Source organism: Stigmatopora argus, chromosome 1 (genome assembly GCF_051989625.1).
Source record: "Stigmatopora argus isolate UIUO_Sarg chromosome 1, RoL_Sarg_1.0, whole genome shotgun sequence".
NCBI lineage: Eukaryota > Metazoa > Chordata > Actinopteri > Syngnathiformes > Syngnathidae > Stigmatopora > Stigmatopora argus.
This window is the reverse complement of record NC_135387.1, coordinates 22,999,634-23,022,747: the sequence shown is the minus strand read 5'-3', so window position 1 is coordinate 23,022,747 and position 23,114 is coordinate 22,999,634. Positions and strand designations below refer to the sequence as shown.

At 39.1% G+C, this 23,114-nt stretch overlaps 2 protein-coding genes across 6 annotated transcripts; both read left to right on the top strand.

The window, feature by feature from the left end:
- The first annotated feature begins 2,071 nt into the window (after positions 1–2,071).
- Positions 2,072–7,318, top strand: slc66a1 (solute carrier family 66 member 1). Its single transcript, XM_077609343.1, has 8 exons — positions 2,072–2,272; positions 2,821–3,014; positions 3,090–3,219; positions 3,596–3,683; positions 4,076–4,224; positions 4,574–4,666; positions 5,986–6,171; positions 6,583–7,318. Exons 2-8 carry the CDS (start codon positions 2,824–2,826, stop codon positions 6,667–6,669), a joined length of 924 nt encoding a protein of 307 aa, XP_077465469.1. The 5' UTR covers positions 2,072–2,272; positions 2,821–2,823; the 3' UTR covers positions 6,670–7,318.
- A 4,204-nt stretch (positions 7,319–11,522) lies between these two features.
- nr1h5 (nuclear receptor subfamily 1, group H, member 5) lies at positions 11,523–22,240 on the top strand. Of its 5 annotated transcripts, XM_077609312.1 has the most exons (10): positions 11,528–11,963; positions 15,076–15,432; positions 15,507–15,647; positions 16,811–16,938; positions 17,432–17,509; positions 18,181–18,277; positions 18,956–19,075; positions 19,153–19,221; positions 19,276–19,389; positions 20,599–22,240. In XM_077609312.1, the coding sequence occupies exons 1-10, from the start codon at positions 11,864–11,866 to the stop codon at positions 20,799–20,801; spliced, it is 1,407 nt and encodes a 468-aa protein (XP_077465438.1). In that variant the 5' UTR covers positions 11,528–11,863; the 3' UTR covers positions 20,802–22,240. The 5 variants fall into 5 exon arrangements, with proteins under 5 accessions (XP_077465423.1, XP_077465438.1, XP_077465413.1 ...); XM_077609297.1 differs by having other exon boundaries at positions 11,523–11,963; positions 19,153–19,389; XM_077609303.1 differs by lacking the exon at positions 11,528–11,963 and having other exon boundaries at positions 14,630–15,432.
- Positions 22,241–23,114: the final 874 nt, after the last annotated feature.

The following is a 23,114-nucleotide window of genomic DNA, read 5'->3' as shown; positions in this document are numbered from 1 at the left end:
TGTGTGAAAGTGGATAGATTATATTTTTGCATAATCTGTGAAGTCAATATTTGTATCACAAACATTTTGGTAAAAAACGTTTGGGGTAAACAGGTTCCAAATGAATTACGACAGACCGGCCCGGTGCCTAAATTGCTCATAAGAGAAATGGAAAGTACAATGTGTGCGCATGCTTGAGGACCCTCTGTCTCAAAATAAAAGCATGTGACCTGTTGAGTATAACGTGCACGTGGCACTGACCAACGCCAGTTAGCCGGCGCTGAGTCGACAGTCAGCTGACATTTTAGGAAATCAGCTTTTCTTTTTGTCTCAACCAGGCTTGCTCGGAATGTTATCTTTCCTAGAGATGGATAGCTAGCTAATAAACAAACGTCACTCGTTTTTATTATTATTACGTCTTTCCAAGGCCGTTATCTAATTAAGGACTGCTATCCTTTAAAAGATACAATAAAAACTATAAATGGGGGGAAAAAAACTACCCATTTCAATATTGGTCTCATATATCATTAAAATTTAAAAAGTAAATCATGGTGGCCTTACTTTACTCTAAAACATTTTACTATTTTTATTTACTGACTTTATTCGTCCCCTCACGAATGTGCTTTCTCATACCCGTCTTAACACACTCCATTCCACTTTGACTGGGAGAGGCTGGCAACGATTTCACGTTTTTCCTGTTTACTTTTAAAATGTAATTTATAAAGTAATTAAAACATGACCTTTCACAGCCAGTCTTGAGAGTTAAGAACCAAATCTGAGCACAGCATTAATAATTGGGATATTGTGCCCTGAATTTGATGTTGGCTCACTCAGTGCAGAATATAATTTGGCACTCAGTATTTTCAAATACTTTGTATGTAATGTTTATTTTTCTGCTTTTTGGGGAACTTTTCGTTCACTTCGTGACCACGAGGTGATTGATCATGACCTTGAATTTGAAAAACGGGTAACAGTGTTGACTAATCACCCAATAGCCACGTGTGGACGATACAATTTTTGCCAAGTATTGTGGATATGTGCCGAGGCCTTGTGGAATGTTTGCCTGCTTCTACTTTGTATGCACGGTGGCAACAGCAGTGGCACTTCTCTGCAAAGTGGCATTTACTTGGAAAGCATAACATGAGCTTGTTCCGCAGCGTCCACAAAATGTCGCTTTGTCTAATCCATTGCAACAAGCAATTAATAGAACATCAACCAAAAGACATCCACCCAGGCTTATTTAAATGTAGACATTAACAATGGCAAATGGTGTCACGTGACACTAGAAAACAGGTTTGTTAAAATGTTTTTCAACTCATTGACATTTTATGACAATGTGATGTGATAGTAATGTAATAAAAATATGCTAAGTTAAACACCAAACAAATGTCAAATGCATTTTGAATGTTAGTGGGTGGCAGGGATCGCAGTTAGATTGGATGTCTATCACTGTCAATGAGATCCAATGTTTTTATTTTTAATTAATTATTATAAAGTAGGCTATAGTACTCATATGCTGGAAACAGAGCATATATATGCAGTGCCAGCAATTATGTTAGGCATTTTGCATTTGACGTGAGAACTATTTGCAAATTTGCAGTCGTGAAAGAGATTACATACGCATAAAATGTTGGTATATATGAATAATTTCCATAATTAACTTGGAGGCCTAGATAAATGAAGCCACTACCCCAAAATGTTTTGTTTATTAAGAGCCGGAAATGCATTCAGTTGAATATATAAATTTCTTTGCCATAAATCATTTTTGGGACAATTTCCCACAGCACTATCAACGGATTTTTTTCACAAGGATTCTTTATGTTGTATAATGGCTTCACAACCCCCTAGATATCACATATATAAGGCTAGATTCATGTATCTAATGCGTAAAACGTTTGAAACGAGTCCCCGTGAACTCACAGGCCGCATCAGACATCTAGCATTTTCTATACGCGCAAATAGTATCTACGTTCGGAGCGAGCGCTTGTTTACGCCCTCGCGATTGGTCCGCTTTACATCACATGACAACATGGGCACAGCCAATCAGCTCCCTGATATCCTATTTATTTCTCATCTGCTTCCTTGTTTTCGCCTCAGCACGGAGTCGTCCGTCGTGCTTGGAGTTTATTACGTCTGTCGTTCAGATACAGTTGAATTGCGCTTATTAGTTTGGCTTTGCGTGTTTATTGACGACACGGTCGAAAGGAAACGGACCTCCAAACCAGCTCGTTGAGGAACTAGCCCAATTTCTAATAAGACCATTGCTGTTTGTTGTTTGCTGACGACACAAAAGGTGATCTAATGTGTATTTCTAGCTTGGTTTTCCCGCTGATCTAATCAATAGTGGCGTCACGCGTTTCACCTTTGTCCTTTCGAATTTGTTTTTATTGGAAACGGATGCGTTTTCGAAATGGAGCTCATTGAATGTCCTTTTAAATCGAATAAGATGGCTTGGGGAAAAATCCATTTATATCTGGTCACAGATTAATTCTTTGGACGCACGATGAGACATTTTATTTATGAATCAATGTTCTATAAAAGTTAGTATTTTCTACCATTATTTATCTGTCTTCAGCAAATAACGACCAAAAAAATCAAATTGAAAGCAGACACTGGCGTGCCATGATTTGGGACTAATGTAAACTATCTGGCAACATTGTTGCAGATACTGGCGTGCCATGATTTGGGTGTTAATGTAAAATATCTGTCTACATTGTTGCAGACACTGGTGTGCCATGATTTGGGTGTTAATGTAAAATATCTGGCAACATTGTGCCTTTTTTCCCATCAGATGGTGGACAAACAATTACAATTGATTTTGACACTTATTGTTGTCTGTAGACTATGTTAAAGGACGGCGTCCTCACAAATGTACCCTTTGGATGGGCGGCGGGGGGAAACCTGACGACATTGTGCCCGAATGGGTCCAAATGGGTCTGGGAAGGTCTTGGAGAATGCGCCCAAGATGCCAGAGACATGGCCAGCATCTACCTTGGTCTGCTGTCCATCCTATGCTTCATGATGTCGTCGTTGCCGTAAGTGTTGCCCTTTGAAGGGAAACCAGCGGTCACCTGAACGCAGCATCATGTACCGTGTCTTTTTGTTGACAGTCAGTACTATAGTTCGTGCAAGACGGGGAATATGGACAGCGCACTCTCCATTTGGTTTCTGCTGCTGTGGTTGGGAGGCGACACCTGCAATCTGGTGGGCTCCTTTTTGGCGGATCAGCTTCCACTTCAGGTGAAATAGCCATATTTTTCTTCTTATTTCATCTTTGCAGTGACGAGCGGCTCAAGTGGTAAAATATTGGTTGTGTTCTTTGGGGGAATTCAGAACGTTCCCGTTCTAGCTGGCTGGTTGGCTTCATATTTGTCCACTTTTTTTATTGTATTTTTTTTATTTAGATCACCAATAATACATTGGAAGTAGAAAACATGCGTTCCTGTGTCAAATTATTGCAATCCCAACACTGGATATTTTTCAAATAACATACAAATGGATACAATGTTGTTGAATAAATATATATTCATAATTTGAGATTGCTCTCTAATGGGAGGATGTTGGTTTCATCAAACATGTCTGATTTCTTTTTTTACATTTGTTTTTCTTCCTTTAGACTTACACTGCAGTTTATTACGTACTGGCGGATTTGATGATGTTGGCACTGTATTTGTACTACAAGACAAAGCACAGAATGGCTGAAAGTGAGTCATCTTATTTTTCTATTCTATTTCATGTGGCAACCAGATTCTTTCTTTTGGTGATTTCTCTGGTTTTGTAGTCATAGAACACACAATTCTGTGGCGCTCGAAGGACGGGGATATTTTGTGACATAAGGTGACACTGAACGAGTTAAAATGTTACCGACTTGTATACTCCTAAAAAAAAAGTGTCATCAGTTAAGATGAATTCGGGAACTTATTTCTGCCGAGTCTGAGTCTTTGTCTGACACAGGAAATGGTGTCCTGACATCATCAAATACTACAAAGCCACCCCGCAGTCACGTTTTTCCCACGATTGCTGTCGATTTGTATTCGCATAACGTTGCAACCCTTTTCTGAAAGTGCTGAAATGTCTCTTTTCTGTTCTTCGTTAGACCGGCGGGTTTTGCACATAGTGGGCGTGGCCTGTGTCCTGGGCGTCGCAAGCTTCTCCCACCTTCCAGGGTGGGTCGCTACGCAACAGGAAGCGATGCCCGCGACATATAGGGGGCGCACTCTGCTCTCTAGCACCGATCTTGCCGCGGTCAGTATACGGCTTGTTCATTTCAACTACTATATCTGGTTCAACATTTATGACTTTGGATCAAATTAGCTTGTTATTGCCAAAGCCACAAAAGCCTTGGTTTCATTGGCATGAGGTTTTTTTTGTTTTGCTTTGGTTTGTTATATGCTCTCAGGTCATGTTGGAATGTTGTGCTTCCAGTATTTAGATGCTAAATGAGGCCAAGTTAAATCCAGATCTGAAATTCCTTCTGCAACCGAGGGAACAAAAAGTCACTCCTGTCTTTTCCTAGTTAAAATTAGACGCCGCCCAGGTAATAGCTCGATTCTAACTCTCGATTTCTCTGCTCTCCTCATTTTTGTTGCATCAGTCATTTACCCCCAAAGAAATTATCGGATTTTCCATCGGATCCATTTCATCAGTCCTCTACCTGAGTTCCAGACTTCCCCAGATATATACTAATGTGAGTATGACAACACGGACATTTTGTCCTTTGTTTGTTAACCTGACTCGTTCGTCCGTTTGATAAACTTATTAAATAAAAAAAATAAAAAAGTAAATAATATAGTAATACAATAATTAAGTATTAAGTAAATTAAAAAAATCAAATTAAGTATTAAATAATTACGTAAATAATACAAGAATCTTCCACTACATTCACCCGTCAATTTAAAACAATATGTTTGATCAATGTCTTATCATCTCTGCTACATAATTGTTTTCATCTCTTGAAAAAAGTGGAGCAAACAATTCTGATAAGCAATGTTCCCTCTAAGCTGCGCGCATGCGCAATTGCGCACTACTTTCGTCTTCTCTGCGCACAGCAAATCATATGGAGCGCACAAAATAAAATCCCAATTTTTTTTATTATTATTTTTTAGCTGTGAGGACGACGCGCGAACCACTCATCCGCCGGGCCACCCATTCATAGATATTAATCATTACATTTTATTATTACTAAATCATTTATGTGTACTAGACATACACCTGCTTATGGCAGATGTGATACTGGTGTGTGCCCATAGCGAGCAATGATGATGTTGCTCACAACGGTACTCAGTGTGCTCAGGGAGGTTGTCTTTCTGCCCAGACAAACAAAAAATTAGAGGGAACATTGCTGATTAGTACAGAAATCGATCTTTGATTGGTGTGTCACCAAAAAACTAGACGCAAACCACAGCTGATCTCAATTTTGTGATGATGGTTGTTTAAATAAGGCCACGTGCGATTTGACGGCAAACACAATAGCAGTTCATGCTTGAAAGTTCTTTAGCAGCTTTTTGATGAGTGTGATATTGTTGGATTGTAGCGCATAGGTGTCAAATTTTGTTTTTATTGCTGGCCACATTGTAGTTATTGTTGCGCCAGGGCTTTGTGCCAGGTCACATTTTGTGGTAACTGTTTGGGAAAAAAGGCAAACACAAACAGCTTATCTTTTGTAAAATAATAATGAATAAAAATAAATAAAATATACATATGTATATTTTTTACTTATTAGTAGTAGTAGTAGTAGTTATGTAATAGTGGTTTGGTATTGTGCTATGCATTAACTAGATGGAGCTGTGCTAAAGGGAATTTCTTAGAATATGTATCCATATATAAGGCGCATCGGATTATAAGGCGGCTTTTGAGCAAATTGAAGTCTTTGAGTTGTGCCTTATAGTGCGCAACATGCAGTAGTTGGACCCTCAAATCAAGGCGCCATCAGTCACATTTGACCCTAACAAAGAATTCTGATCTAATATGTCGCTTTTGAGCATGATCAATTGCTTGTCGTCCCAGTTCAAGAGGAAGTCCACCGAGGGCCTGTCTTTCTTCCTGTTTGCTCTGGTCATCCTTGGAAATACGACGTATGGCCTGAGCGTGCTCCTTAAGAACCCCGACCAGGGTGAAGGAGAGAACAGCTACGTGATCCATCACCTGCCTTGGCTCATCGGAAGCCTGGGTACGCTCGCCCTGGACCTCTTTGTATCCTTTGGCGTCCGACTTCGTCGGAGGCTTGCCACATTCCTCGCTCTCGTGACTCGGCGTGCACGTGTTCGTTATGGGTGAGCGCTGGTAGTGTCAACTATCCATACGCTCACCATCGTACAGCGCACCTGACTAGAATCCGCATTGACGGAAGATGTATGTAATGTAGAAGCATGAGATCATGATAGTACAGGGAGATGCAAAATTTATCAGAGCTGCCAAACGTTAAAAATCCTATTTCATAATGGGTAAAGAACATTTTCAGATTTTGTGACCTCTTTTCCTGGTAGCATTTACTAGCAAAAGGTACAATAGTAAAAGTAAAGCTCCTTATTATCTCATTTTTTTAATTAATGTTTGTGGTCCATCTTGGAATCTCAGTTTTTCATCTTTAATGCCCTGCTTCAGATCTCCGTCCAGTTTTTCAGCTACCGCAAATCAGCGGATCGGCTGGACGCCAGCTCCTCGGAGACCGCGCCTCTGATGGGGGCGTGAACCATTCCCCCAAACCACTCCTCTTCTATTCAACACCACCATAAAAGGAAAAAAAACACCAAATAAGGATGAACACATTTTATTGTTTGTAATTGTACAGCTATATTTATTTCACCTTTTATTTTCTGGTAAACATTTTTAAAGAACGTGGACGGAAGATACATATTTCTGGTGTGCCGTCCTGTCGTTGTTTTAAAGGGAAAAGCGACAAATTCTATCAAGGTTTTTCCCGTCGACAATTAATTTTTTTCGCGCAATGTTGCTACTCCAAGAAAATCTTTAGTTTTGTTTACAGCGCTACTGTAACTGGAATCGTTAGGGTTTTTCCGCTCGTTATGTCGAACGTGTATATTTTTATGAAGTCTTGTAATCAGAAAAAAAAATGGTGCTTTATTATTATTTTTGTTTGTTATGGGGTGTTTTGAACACATTTTAATTTCAGTTGCCAAGTTTTATTTTGTCTTAAATACAGCCGCCATTTTTATTTGCACTGGTGTAAAGACGTCAAGTACAAAAAAAATCACGCTAGGTTAACCTACAATTTTCACACTAGTTTTTGCACATTTTTTTTACTTCGGGAAAAGAAAGTGTTGTTGGGTCAGTTTACTGTGCAACAAAATATGAATCCATTATAAGAGAAACAAGTGAATTGGGCTACTGTTCATTTTTTGGAGTGAATGATTTGGTGTTGTTTTTCTATCGGTAACAGCCTCGTGGTGACCTCTAAAAACACGCGCTTTGCCATTGAGCAATCACAAACGCAAGCCGTAAAGGCCCACCCGCTGAGTTTGTGAGGTCAATGTAAAAATAAGGCGTCCATGTTGACGGTTGGGAAACAGTGGCAAGAGATTAGGAAGAAGGATTTTTAGAGGTCAGTGCGGAGCTTCCATCCATCATCAAGGATGAACCCAGGCACTTTATAAACAACTCTTAGGCGGATTTTCTTAATGAGATACTTTCAGCCAACACCAACTGCCGGGAAAAACGTTCCTAAGCAAAATAAACTCATTGGCGCCGCTGGACGTCCAATCCAATTTGACTGGGAGAGGCTGGCAGAGAATATTGCCATGTTTTTATAGGAAATATGCGCGTTTACATATTTACACACTATTACTCAGTGGCGGGCCTTCAAGGCCGTCTCTGCTGGCCTAAGAAATATCTGAATCATATATTATATTTTGTCCATCAATACTTATGAAATAATTCCAAATTGTCTGTTAGCTTCCTTTCATTGCTTTTCCCCCTGGTTGCACTGCTTCCAGATGTGTGTTTTCATATTGAAGCATTTAACCAATCACATTTCAGCCATTATTTGTTGCCAGGTCAGAAATCTGCCTCAAGGCCTTCACAATCAGTTCTGTAGGGTCTTCTGCATTAAACAAGCGTCGATAAAACTGTTGCTTTAACCAATCAGATTTCGAGTTGGCAACACCACAATGCATTGTCGCAGGCGGAGGGATACGTCATCGCTTTCACCAACTATGAGGCTAGTATTAGCCAGAGCTACCAAACTGTATTTGGAGTGGGCTGCACAAGCAAATATATTGTTGTGTTGATTTAAAGCCATTTTCAAGACGGAATATGCCAGAAATATGACAGGACAGGCTCGACTTTCAGCATTAGCTTCAATGGCGATAGAAAAGAAGGAAGGAAGAAAGGAGGATGGATATTGTGTACAGTTAAAAATGATTTTTGGTGAGTAAAATATGGCTATATTCCTAAATAATAGTTCAATTGTATGAGGTTATTATTGATTATTTTTTATGTGTCGCAGCTGTAGCTGCAGTAGAGGTTTTATAGCCATAAAATAGTTTTTGCTGAAGGTGTCATTAGGAAATGCACGGACCGCCACTGCTATTACTGTATTGAACACGAGCAGACGGGCATTTTGCAATGCAATACTTTTGTGGAGTGTAACATATAAAATAGATGAAGAAGAAAAACATCGCCATTATGTGGATTGGCTGGTCTTTATACAGAGTCACAGGTTGTTTACTTCCCCCCTACCGATAAGCACATTGACATGTTTGGAAATCAGTGGACTTAACTCGCTGATTGTTGCTCCCAATTATTGTAATGCTTCCTCACTAAACACTCAAGTCTGAGCTGACACGATAACAAAACAGAGCAGAAACGTGATGTATGCCGCGTTGAATTTAACAGGAGCTTTATGTTTGGGAGCGAGTCCTCGCGTGACTTTTCTGTGGCGGAGTCAGTTTACTGAACCTCCTCTTTCTTTTCCATCTCCCAACAACGTTACACCTCACCAAGATGCACAGCAACGTGTTAGGACCGCCAATAAAATGGCCATCTTTCGGGCCTCCGTGTTGTTGTGGTCAGATGTCAGTGGAGGAGGATTCTTTGGCCAAAATTCTTGCTTTACTGGTTGGACTACAGCTAATGCTTGAACCTTGAAATTAAACTTGAGTATTCACAGCCACTCCTGCCAGTTTTGATAAACTATTATTGTCAATGGTAGCTAATGACTTGAAATAAGTTTACCAGCACACACACACACACGTCATAAGTTTGTCTTTAAACTTTTTTTCAAAATTACAATTTCTTGTATTTATTTTTAAGATTTTTTTAAAACAATCTATTTCGCACAACTTTTTTTTTCAATTTTTCTTTTTTTCAAATTGGTATTTATTCATTACCTTTTAAATATATATTTTCTTTATTTCAATAATTCATTTTCTCGAACAGAACAGAAGTATATCAAAAAGAGACAAACAGCGCCCCAGCTGGTATGAGGAGACACTGCCCATTTTTGCACGTGACTACTAATAGGTCCACCATGATGTTTACTCTGTGACCTCCAGTCGCCGGGCCAGGTTGGAGCCCCCCCCTCCAAATCCCAAACCGCACTAATTGTGGATGGCGGTGCGGCCTTGACACCCACCACCCCCCACCACCACGGAGACACGCCCACCATGGACGTTCACCCATCCTCAGGAGAGAAAGGAGGAGTCTTCCATCTACTATCCAATATTAACTTCAACACAAACAGACAAGCGATAAACAAAAGGTAGAGTAAACACACTCCCAAGGTTTTGTCACAACACACACGCACACAAGGTAAATAATTAATTAGCAGCGCATGTTTGTAAAAGTTTCCCAAAAGCATCTGCTCCTGTGTATAATGTATACATTCACAGATTGTATATACACGTTCTGTATTATAAAACCACTCCAATCTGTAGGTAATCATGAAACTAAATTCTAAAAGCCTCAAAAATAGTATTAAATTATTCTTAGTCAAAAGAATACTCATAGAGTGATAATATATTTAGGTAATATGAAATTCAATTCAATTAAAAAAACCTCAGGTAACAATTTACCCAAATGGTTTCTATATTCATATACAGTGGTACCTCTACGTGCAAATGTCTTTATATACAAAATATTCATGTGATGGCCCTGATACCTGTGCTTTCGTTCATCACGGAGTTGTTTCTTGAGTTTTTCTAGCTGTGCGTAGCACCGTTTTATGTTAAGTTGCGTGTTTACCAGTGGTGGTCCGTGCATTTTCTCATAGCGCCTTCAACGAATCAATCGAACCCTCAAAAACTATTTTATGGCTATAAAACCTCGACTGCAGCTACAGCTGCGACACATAAAAAATAATCAATAAATCAATGCACAAAAATGGGGTAAAATCCACTTCCTAGCAGCATTTAGTGATTAAATACAAACACTGGAGCTTTTCAGATATCAGAACTTGGCCCACAATTGAAATATTATTTAGGAATATAGCCATATTTTACTCAACAAAAATCCTGTTTAACTGTACACAATATCCATCCTCCTTTCTTTTTTCCTTCTTTTGTATCGCCATTGAAGCTAATGCTGAAAGTCGAGCCTGTCTTGTCGTATTTCTGGCATAGTCCATCTTGAAAATGGCTTTAAATCAACAAAACAATATATTTGCTTGTGCAGCCCGCTCCAAATAAAGTTTGGTAGCTCTAGCTAATGACTAGCCTCATAGTTGGTGAAAGCGATGACGTATCCCTTCGCCTGCAACAAGGCAATGACGTATCCCTACACCCGCGACAATACATTGTGGTGTTGCCAACTCGAAATCTGATTGGTTAAAGCAACAGTCTTATCGACGCTTGTTTAAAGCGGCAGAGCCCGCAGAAGTGATTGTGAAGGCTTTGAGGCAGATTTCTGACCCTGGCAACAAATAATGGCTGAAATGTGATTGGTTAAATGCTTCAATATGAAATCACACATCTGGAAGCAGTGCAACCAGGGGGAAAGCAACGAAAGGAAGCTAACAGACAATTTGGAATTATTTAATAAGTATTGATGGACAAAATATAATATATAATTCAGATATTTCTTAGGCCAGCAGAGAAGGCCTTGAAGGCCCTGACGGCCCGCCACTGGTGTTTACGTGTGCGTATGTTTACTGAGCTGCCCCATTTCACCCCATTGGAAAATGTCTTTTCATTTTTTATTCATTTTATTGACTTAATAAACAATTTTCTGATCTCTTTTGAATACATACATTTGCATACCAAATTTCATAGAAAATTGGTATACTTTTATCATTTTTAAAGGGTTTAGGAGGTAGTATTAAAAATGGTGGGTGGAAGGAATTAGGCCAATTCAATGTAAAATATGCCTCTACTTACAAAAAGTGAATGAAAAGTTATGAACTCACCTCCGGAAGCAATTAATTTTGTAAGTAGAGGTACCACTGTGTTCTTAAACAAAATGTGAACTTGTCATGTAGATACGCAAACACACATTAAGTTTGTGTCACATTTGTACCGATGCTGCCAACAAGGTGAAAGTTCACTACGATTCCCTCCAATGTGGACATGTTCTGATCCGTGACATCTCAGTCCATCCCAGCTGTTTGGATCCCGCTCACATCCCGAGTCCTTCCTGGGTGTCCCCTCTCCCCCTTTTGGTCGTAACCTTGGGGTTGGAACCTCCTCCAACACATCATCAATCACAGAACGCAACAAGCTTCAGCTGGACTTGACTTCTCTGCTAAGAGACTTGCTCCAGGGGGATTGTGGAATGTTTTTTCTCTCTCCCCCGACTCCCCGATTTCCCAGATACTTGATGAAATTTGGCATGTCTGTGGAGATTATTGCCTGAGTTGTGTCCTTCTTGATGATTTGGCGCACGTTGGGGCCATTGCCGTCTCAGTAAAGCGTCCAACCGCCATTGGGTTCTGATGAGAGAGTGGACGGACTTGGAGATGAACTTCTGCTCAGCGGGAGGGTTTCTCCCCCCCTCGGACTCTTACTGCTCCGCGGAGCAGCCGCAGTTCTACGGTGAGTCTTAAAACATCTTTTATATGTTTTTATTGATTTAAAATATATATATATATATATATATATATATATATATATATATATATATATATATATATATATATATATATATATATATATATATATATATATATATATATATATATATATATATATATATATATATATATATATATATATATATATATATATATATATATAATAAGTCAAGGGATTCTTCCGTGTCTGAGGGCAATACAAGCGTCAGATCGAATTCCCTATTGTGATTTCGTAGAAGATTAGTAAGCATAAATGTACAGTGTTATTATTATTTTTGTATTATTTTGTTAATTCATGTTTTTAACCAGTGGACAGCTTTTCAAAAGTTGGCACTTTATACCCTTACTCGTTGGTCATTTACAAAAACCTTAATAGGAGCAATCATCATAATGTTTTACATTTTTAATTGTTATTGGATTGGATTGGATTGGACAACTTTATTCATCCCGTATTCGGGAAATTATATATATATAAAACATATATAAAACATATATATATATACATACATACACATACATACACATAAGCACATATATACATACATATAGATGTACATGCATGCATACATTATTGTATTTATCATTGTATTTTTGTAGTCTTTATGAATACATTTATTAATTACTCATAGTTATTTAACACAAAATAATACAAATAAAATAATGAATAGCCAAAATACACACTGGTTATGACCCTAAGGAACAGTCTAAGGTTTTTTTCATAGTATTTAACTCAATTCATCATATAGACACTGATAGATGTCCAATTTAAATACTTTGAATGGAATTTCTGAATATCAATTTATTTAAACTGAAAAGACTGGGTGATTAGACTAAGACACCATGAGTATTGAACATTTCCACAATGTTTTCTTTTTTGCAGCCTGAAGCCCTGTCAAGTCCTCACTCAAGTAGTTGTTGTTGTTCTTGTGTAAACTAACTTTGATGTCCTAATCCTGTGTTAGTTGTTAACCGATTTTTCTGAAACTTGGTAGCTACGTAGCATAGGCCAATATCGACCGTTGCTCTGATACAGATTTTTTTTTTCATTTTAAGTAATCGGGCTGATTTATTAATTGCATACTTTAATTTGCCGGTATGTTACGTCCCAAGCTCCGGCTTGCAGTGTGCTTGTTTCCAAGCGCTTTGGATTTTTAATAATTGAAGCATTTAAATGATAAAAAACAATGGTGAAATATTTTAGTTTGAGAAAATCAAGTATGAAATTGGCTTTCTAAAATGACTGATATATGTGATGCACCTGTATTCTAAAAGGTGACAGGCATTGTGAGCGTCATGTTGGGAATTCTAATCATTTCCTCACATTTTGTGAAAACCAATGAGCATCCAAAGAAACGATCAAGCGAACGTCAAGGTCTCAATGGAATTTGCCGATACGTGCCTCGCTAGAACTTGCGAACGTGTCCGAGACAGGATGCAGCTGAGGAGGTCCCAGTGACGTCCACGACATTTTCCTGCCCGATTCATTTAGTTTTCAGTGGAACCGACTTCTCAAGTGTTTTTTTTCCAGTGAGAAAACACTTGGGTACATTGGCAGCCTCCTAAAGTGCAGCTGGAACTTCTTGACTTGGAGCGATGAGAGGGGGTCGTCATTGACCAGATTGCTAACGTTTCAATGGCGTGAAACAATGGCTACATTTATCCTTGGGAATAATGGACAGATATGGAATTTACTACTCATACTGCATAAGTGATACTATACGGTAGTCTCAATTCCAGCTCTGTTCGTTAAACTTTCTGTTTCTTACCAGATGGTTCTTCTCATTATCATATCTTGCTTGTGTGTGGTGGTGTGTGTGGTGGGGGAGTCACATCATTTGACCAAAATGTTTATAAACCATTAGAAAACTGTCTAAACACCCCTCGGCATCCCTTCCATCCCACACGTTTGTGAGCCAACGACAATCTATCCTCCGCCCTCATCACCCCAAACGCCCCCGAAGACTCCGCCGTCTTCTCGTCGGCATGCGAGGATGACAAACCGACAAATTATTTCAAATGATGTCATGTTAATATGTCATTTTTATTGTTCATTGGGGACTCATTTAACTCAATCCATTTTGATTGGGAGGGAACATGAGTTAAATGTGACAATAATAATATGTAAAAAAATATAATATAATGTAATTCAATGTAATGTAATATATTATATTATATATAATGTAATGTAATGTAATATAATATAATATAATGTAATTCAATGTAATGTAATGTAATATTATATTATATATAATGTAATGTAATGTAATATAATATAATATAATATAATATAATATAATATAATATAATATAATATAATATAATATAATATAATATAATATAATATAATATAATATAATATAATATAATATGATATGATATGATATGATATGATATAATATGATATGATATGATATGATATGATATGATATGATATGATATGATATGATATGATATGATATGATATGATATGATATGATATGATATGATATGATATGATATGATATGATATGATATGATATGATATGATATAATATATTATATTATATTATATTATATATTATATAATATATAATGTAATGTAATATAATAATACAATAATATATAAACTAATAATATGTGCATGAAAGGCTTTTTAATTGGCTTTGTGTGATAATTCTAGATTACTGAATTTTAGGATTAATTTATCTCTAAGACATCACTTTCTGAAAAAAATGCTTTACCAAAATGACTTTTCCACACTGTTAAATTATTATTTTTATTAAAATGTACTCGGGGACGGTTTTTGCTACGGGCAATGCGGACGACTGCCATAGGGTGCAATCCATAACGGGGCGCACGAAAGCCCTCCCCCCAATTAAATAAACAGATGTGTGAGGCCGATGCGCAAACCATTCAGCCAGCGGGTCGCCTATTTAACAAACATAAATAACGTGTACTTGTGTTTGTACGTTACGGGTGTTGCGTGTGTATGGGGGGGGGTTACCACCCAGGGTATAAAATTAGCCATGACCGCCTCTGGATGTACCTGTTTTACTACCTATATATCATTCTGGTTTCAAATTTGAAAATTTTAGACATGTTGGGAGACCCTCTGGGCTACCCACCGCTGGACCCAGACCTCCAGCTGTTTCCTCACAGTCCACAGCAGTACAATCCGTCCAGTCTGGCCTTTCCGGTCTACGGCTCGCCCTCGTCCTCCACGTCCTCGTCCTCCTCGCAGCCCACTCTGTATCAATTGGGCCCCGACTTCTCTGAAGGCCCCTACGATGGCACCGCGGTGGAGCCGCACCGCGGAGTCCTACCTCGGGGATTCCTTCCCACGGGCCGGAGATCCGTCGGGAGAATGCGAGCTCGTGACGAACTGTGCGTGGTGTGCGGGGATAAAGCGTCGGGGTATCACTACAACGCGCTGACCTGCGAGGGATGCAAAGGTGACCTGGCGGCTGGCGTCTTCCGAGGCTAACTTCATAATGGAGTCTTTGGCTCTCTGGTCCCAATTTTGCAGGTTTCTTCAGGCGCAGTGTCACCAAAAAGGCAGTGTATCACTGTAAAAGTGGCGGCGGCTGTGAGATGGATATGTACATGAGGAGAAAATGTCAGGATTGTCGACTCAGGAAATGTCACGCGGTGGGAATGCTGGCTGAGTGTGAGTAGAGAGGAGACCACTTGCCAGGATTTTTACACAATCCACAAAAGGAATTTGATCAAACTCATGTGAGTAAAGAGGAGACCACTTGCGAGGATTTTGACAAAATCAATCCACAAAAGGAATTTGATCAAACTCAACCCGGTGGGCCGGTTCTCGGACGTTTTGTCGAAAGACGTTTGGTCGCCGGACGTTTGGTAGAACGGACGTTTGGTAGAACGGACGTTTGGTAGAACGGACGTTTGGTAGAACGGACGTTTGGTAGAACGGACGTTTGGTAGAACGGACGTTTGGTAGAACGGACGTTTAGTCGCGGGGTTGTTACTGTTGAAACCAGCTCTCAAAATTAAAATCATGAGAGAGAGCGAATGAGTTTAATATCTAAATATCTAATATCAAAATATCAACAGTAAACTCTGTCATAATTTGACAGGGCGCGAACCCGGCGACCAAACGTCCATTCTACCAAACGTCCGTTCTACCAAACGTCTGTGCTACCAAACCGGTCGACCAAACGTCCGGGGACCAAACGTCTTTCGACGAAACGTCTGGTCAACTGCGACATTTTTGTGGTCCCCATTTGATATTCAATTGTAGTATTAGTAATGCCTGCACGTATTTTGCTATGCCCCCCAAAAGGAAATAATCAATCAATCAATCAATCGAAAGCCTTTATTGTCATTATATAACAGCTGCGTATAACCAAATTGGTGGTGCTACTCCACTTAAGTAAAAAACTTCAAGTCTTAATAAATTATAAGAAAAAAACACTTATAACATTTTGTTTGAGTAATAGTACATCTGAATAATTCCAAATGATATCTATTTTTAATTAACACTTTCCAAAATAATTGAAAACAAATTGTAATAAATAAATTTTAAAAAAGAAAGAAATTTGAATATAAGTGTGTACTATTTTATTTATTATTTTATTTTATCAATCTCTTGTAACTTTACATGGTTTAACTCTTTGGCTGCTGCTTGATAACCACTCTCCACAAAAAATGACTATAAATAATGTTGAAAATTTGTAAAAATGTAAAAAAAAGAAGAAAGAATTTGGGGAAAGTTGGAAATTGAAAATAAATGTTGAAAAATGATTTCTCATTGAATGTAACCTCTAACATTGTCATGATGAGTTGTTGACGTCTTCTTCTCCACAGGTCTCCTGACGGAGGTTCAGTGTCAGTCCAAACGACTTCGGAAAGGCCGAAGAGGAAGCCGACAGGAGGAAGAGCAAAATATAGACGGCAAGCAAGTCACTTCCACCGGCAGACGTCGCGAACAGCCGGTATGAATGACTCCAGCCTACTTCCAATGCTTTAAAACATTTCATATATCAAATGTCTGAAAGACACTTTAAAACAAAGGTGTACAAACATTATACTTGGTGGCAAGGGTAGACTTGAAATCCTTCCACCTTCATTTATTAAACAGAGGATCGGAATTTTGTAAAAAAAAAAGCTCCGTTATTTAAAATGTATTTATTTTTTTAGTATTAACTCAGTAGCAGTGAAAGGGAACAACACTGTTTAAGTGACTATCTCTACCCAGTGTTAAATCTGTGGCGTGAAACATAATGCAGGCTGCATTTAAGCTTCTTGTGCGGGCCATTTTGAATGATACTTTCAGTTTGCTGACTTTAAAACATTTACTTAAGTTATATTTTTCAAGGGGACTTTGATTTCTACCAGTGTTGAGATGCTAGTCATCTAGAGTAAAGTCTTTCTTTCGGCAGATTTAATAGTAGCGAGTTTTAACCAGTTGATGATTGTGTGCTGCAGCAGGTGGTTTCATGCAGTTTGAGCCGAGAACAGAAACACACCGTGGACAAGATGGTGGAGGCTCATCGAGCGTGTCGAGTTCAGTGAAAGCATCGTGATCAGCCCTCCAACCCAGTGTTTCCCAACCTTTGTTGAAATGCGGCACACTTTTTGCATTGAAAAAATCTCAAGGGACACCACCATCGGAAAATATTTTCATTTCAAACTGTGTTGCCTATATTAACAATAGTCATTCTCATCAAAATTTTATCAGCAGGTATCACATAAACCTCCAAAATATTCCGAAATCCAATTTTTCACACTGACCTAAGTCTCCAAAATTTGATGTCTGCGAACCCTGAACAACTTCCGGTCCGAGTGATGCAAAAATAAGTCATGTCATGTTTTTAGTGGCATAATTTGATGACTTTTCTCCAAATATTACGCCAAAAAAAAAAGTTGTGCTCACACAGACTTTAAAGTTGATGCCCTAGAAACCAAACAACTTCTGGTTCATGTTAGAGGAAAAATAAGCAATAAAATGACTGTTTCACAATAGTATAATCTATAATTTAACATTCATCATATTTTGATTTTAACCTTGTAATAGTCCAATTTTAATCTCGTTATATTCATATGAATTTTTCTCTCTGAATATTACATTGTATGACTTTTTGCAATTTCCCGCAGCACAGTGGTTGGGACACACTGCTCTAATCACTGATATAATATGTGTGTGGGTGCTTTATTGACCCTGTATTGTTGTTCAGGCTTCTGATTGGATGCATGCAGAGGAAGGGGAGGGATTTCTAGAAGTTTCATCATCTCACCTGAATAGGGTCTTGCAGTTTGCCAGGACCGTGCCCGGTAAGATGTTAACCGCAGATTGATTTTTCAGGCTCAAGGCTTGTCCATGTGCGGTCGATTGGTCGCCGGTCTTTTGGTCGCTGTCTTTTGGACGCCGGTCTTTTGGTCGCCCGGACCGCGACAATGGGCGACCAAAAGACCGGCGACTAAAAGACCGACGAACAAAAGACCGGCGACAAAGCAAGGTAAAACAACATGGTCTACGCAACAATAAAAGCCAACAATGGCCCTGAGCAGTTTCACTGAGCCGACTTGTGAGTGTATGAGTTTGTATGTACATGCATTGTCCCTTTAAGAAGCTACGTCAGTCAGGGTCTTAACAAGTTCTCCAACAAAAAACAATAAAAGTCCGGGAAATTTGGACCTTTTCTTTAGCCTAATAATGACTAGGGCATTAAGTATGACTAAATAGTAATTCGCAGTTTGTATTTAGGGAATTTGAGCAACGATTTAAATGGTAATTATCAATAACCTTCCGGGCGACCAAAAGATCGGCGACCAAAAGACCGGCGACCAATCAACCGTGTACCAGGCTTGTCAAGTCTCTGCTCGTGTTGTTGTCGGTCGTGTGTACACTATCATTTCTTACTATTGGGGCGGTATTCGAGGATGATCACAATGAAATTTGGTAGGTACACACCATTGAAAAGAACTCTTTGATTTCCCTACCACACACAGGTTTTGACTTGTTGGACCTGTCAGACCAACACTGCCTCCTGTCAGCATCTTCACTGGACCTCATGTTCTTGCTTTCTGCCCAAAACTTCGCCAGTAACCCGACCGCGTGGCCCACCGCAGGTGTGAACACAAGTATAGATGATCCTCTGCCTAACACAGTAGTGTTTTTTTAATAGTGGTCATTATGATTTTATCAGCGCTGCAGCTTTTCAGCACATGGACACACGATTATCTGAGATTCATTGACTGCAAGGAAAATTTCCAAAGTAAGTACCTCTCACAATGTTTATCCGTAGAAAGTAAAGTGTGTGTTTCAACAGGACGCAGTGAAGACCTCTTGAGCCCCCTGCTCACCTTCTTCCGCAGCATGGTGGCGATGCAGGTGACCGAGGCCGAGTACGTCCTGCTTGGCGCGACCGCTCTGCTCTGCTCAGGTCAGAATTGGAAGATTGACTTCCTGTTATGTGTCGTTGGGGTTGGTTTTGGGATGGCTTGTAAGCTTTTCGTCTGTTGTGTCCCTCATGGTTTCCCTTCCCTCATGTGATCACCTGTGTGTACTTTGTAATCAACCCTTGTCTGTCTATTTAAACTGCGTGTGTTTGTCAGTCTTTGTCGGGTTGCCTGCTTTGTTTGCATCATGCAAAGTTACCGTGCCATGTTCCTCGTTTACCCGTGTCTTCCATGTCAGGTTTGGTTTTTGTTATTTATTTCTAGGTTCTTGTTAGTTTCTTGAATCACCACCTGCCTCAGTCATTAAAGTTTTGTTAGAGCACCCTATTCGGTACTCAGACGTTTTGTCAAAAGACGTTTGGTCGACTGGACGTTTGGTCGACCGGACGTTTGGTCGACTGGACGTTTGGTCGACCGGACGTTTGGTCGAACAGACGTTTGGTAGAATGGACGTTCGGTAGAACGGACGTTAGGTAAAACGGACGTTCGGTAGAACGGACGTTCGGTAGAACGGACGTTCGGTAGAACGGACGTTCGGTAGAACGGACGTTCGGTAGAACGGACGTTCGGTAGAACGGACGTTCGGTAGAACGGACGTTCGGTAGAACGGACGTTCGGTAGAACGGACGTTCGGTAGAACGGACGTTCGGTAGAACGGACGTTCGGTAGAACGGACGTTCGGTAGAACGGACGTTCGGTAGAACGGACGTTCGGTAGAACGGACGTTTGGTCGCCGGGTTGTTACTGTTGAAACCAGCTCTCAAAATTATAATCATGAGAGAGAGAGAGAATGAGTTTAATATCTAAATATCTAATATCAAAATATCAACAGTAAACTCTCTGTCATAATTTGACAGCGAGCGAACCCAGCGACCAAACGTCCGGTCGACCAAACGTCCGGTCACGCCCTATTCCACGTTGATTGGTTCCCCGCATTTGAGTCCTGCTCCTCCTACGTTCCACGCTCGACGCCGCACCCAAGACGTAACATTTCCGTTTCAATTTAGAGATTAGAATAGCTCACATTCGGTATTCACAAAACCAAGTTTTTTTGGAAGAGTGAACAAAATCTGTGACCGAAAATAATACAACAAACCAATTGAGATCCAAGTCATTTTAACCATCTTAGGGTACTCATAGGTCACTCCCTATAAATTAAAAGGCTTCATCTTATTTTTTAATTTTTAATGTAGAAGGTGCGTCGCTGCTGGCTGCCTGCTACGTGGAAAAAATACAAGAGCTGATCCTGGACCTGTTGTCCCGCACGTGCGGCGCCCAGGCTGGAACGGATGCGGGCAGGCCTCAGCGGCTCGGTCGACTTTTGGGACGGCTGACAGAGATACGGACTCTTCGTCACAACTACCGCTTTCTTACCCAACAGAACTACGGAGCTTAATGGAAGGTGTCGGCTCCACTAAATAGTTGAACCTGAATTTAAATCTCGCGTGCGGCCCTCCTATTATTCCGTTATTTCTGTTCATTCATTTGAGCGTGTGCGTGGACCCCTGAGCATTTGAACTGCCAAGTCGTGGCAAATTCATTTTGCAGGTTTCAACCCAAGACTGTGGTGAGGTGAAATGTATTTATTTGTTTTATTTATATATTCAGTCATGATGTCATTAAACCGGGAGAAGAATTCTTTGTCAATGAAAAACTTCATGGAAATAAACAATTTCACATAAAGATTCAAAAATGGCTCAGTGGAATCAAAGGTGATGGTAAAGAAACAGGGCTAAGAACCGAATGCGGTCGATTGGTCGCCGGTCTTTTGGTCGCGGTCTTTTGGTTGCTCCGACCGCGACAACGGGCGACCAAAAGACCGGCGACCAAAAGACCGGCGACCAAAAGACCGGCGACCAAAAGACCGGCGACCAAAAGACGGCGACAAAACAAGGTAAAACAACACGGTCTACGCATCAATAAAAGCCAACAATGGCCCTGAGCAGTTTCACTGAGCCGACGTGTGAGTGTATAAGAGTTTGTATGTACATGTGTTGTCCCTTTAAGAAGCTACGTCAGTCAGGGTCTTAACAAGTTCTCCAACAAAAAACAATAAAAGTCTGGGAAATTTGGAGCTTTTCTTTAGCCTAATAATTAATAGGGCATTAAGTATGACTAAATAGTAATTTGCAGTTTGTATTTAGGGAATTTGAGCAACGATTTAAATGGTAATTATCACTTACCTTCCGGGCGACCAAAAGATCGGCGACCGTGTACCCTTAGAACAGGGGTGGCCAAGTCCGGTCCTCGAGAGCCCCGATCTAGTCTGTTTTCCATGTTTTCCTCCTCCACCACACCTGAATCAAATGACCAACTCATCAGCAAGCTGTCCAGAAGCTTCATACCGATCCAGATTATTTGATTCAGGTGTGTTGGTGGAGGGAGACATGGAAAACAGACTGGACCCTTGACGTAGAAGTTCTACCCTCAAGATAGAATTGGTGAGTAGAAACCAGCATTTCACCACAGCTGGTACACAAAACAAAAACAAAAAACAAAGAAAAACAAAAAAAGAACACAACTGGTTGCAATATTCAGTCTACCAGAATGCAGTTTTCCATGTTTGTAGGGTGTTTGACAAGAATGTTTAAAATTATAGTTTGCTCATTAGTCGTTGCAGGAACTGGAAAAAAAGCATTTTTTTCAATCTTTGAGATAGCATAACATTCATGTTCATTTTATAACGTGTTATTTTTGTTGTTGACATACTTGCTGTGGTAATTGTTTGTTTTTGTGTTTGGGTTTTTTGTTGCATAATTTGTCGAAAATATGTGTTCAATGATTATATTGGAAGTGCTGTTGTTAATGTTTTAAACATTAAAAAGCATGAAGATCTCCTGGTTACTGAAAACAGTTGACTATGTCCATAAAATCTATGCCAAAGTTATTACCCACTTTTTGTAAACTAGAGTAAAAAACATTTATAGACATTTTATGTGTTCAGAAAAAAAGACCTTGTTTAATAAGGCTTTAATTTGTTAAAAAAAACTGACCAGGTGTAGTACAACTTTTTTTTTCTTTTTTAAAAGACCATGTATAGTAAGACTATTTTTGGTGAAACAAAAGGGGAACATGTATAGTAAGACTTTTTTTAATTGACCAGTTATAGTAAAAAAAAAACTCTTAAAAAAAAAGAAGTAAGGTTATTTTTTGTTTTAAAAAAAAGTAGACCATGTATACTAAAGTTTTGATTTAAAAAAAGACCATTAATAATTTGTACTTTCTTTCTTTAAAAAAAGACCATGTATAGTAAGGCTTTTTTTCTGAAAAATAAGACCATGTATAGTAAGGCTTTTTTTCTTAAAAATAAGACCATGTATAGTAAGGCAATTTTTCTTTAAAAAAAGACCACGTATAGTAAGGCTATTTTTCTTAAAAATAAGACCATGTATAGTAAGGCTATTGTTCTAAAAAATAAAACAATGTATAGTAAGGCTTTTTTTCCTAAAAATAAAACCATGAATAGTAATGCTTTTTTCTTAAAAATAAGACCATTTAGACTCTAAATGGTCTTATTTTTAAGAAAAAAGCATTACTATTCATGGTTTTATTTTTAGGAAAAAAAGCCTTACTCTAAATTTTAGAGTAAGGCTTTTTTTCTTAAAAATAAGACCATTAATAATTTGTACATACTTTCTTTCTTTAAAAAAAGACCATGTATAGTAAGGCTTTTTTTCTGAAAAATAAGACCATGTATAGTAAGGCTTTT

Coding starts and splice junctions, on each gene's coding strand:
- nr1h5 (XM_077609277.1), top strand. CDS start 14,970: ATGGGGGGGGGTTACCACCCAGGGTATAAAATTAGCCATGACCGCCTC. Junction 16,939..17,431: donor GCAGACGTCGCGAACAGCCG/GTATGAATGACT, acceptor TGTGTGCTGCAG/CAGGTGGTTTCATGCAGTTT. Junction 18,278..18,955: donor GTTTGCCAGGACCGTGCCCG/GTAAGATGTTAA, acceptor TACCACACACAG/GTTTTGACTTGTTGGACCTG.
- slc66a1 (XM_077609343.1), top strand. CDS start 2,824: ATGTTAAAGGACGGCGTCCTCACAAATGTACCCTTTGGATGGGCGGCG. Junction 4,225..4,573: donor CTAGCACCGATCTTGCCGCG/GTCAGTATACGG, acceptor TTGTTGCATCAG/TCATTTACCCCCAAAGAAAT. Junction 6,172..6,582: donor CGCTCGCCCTGGACCTCTTT/GTATCCTTTGGC, acceptor GCCCTGCTTCAG/ATCTCCGTCCAGTTTTTCAG.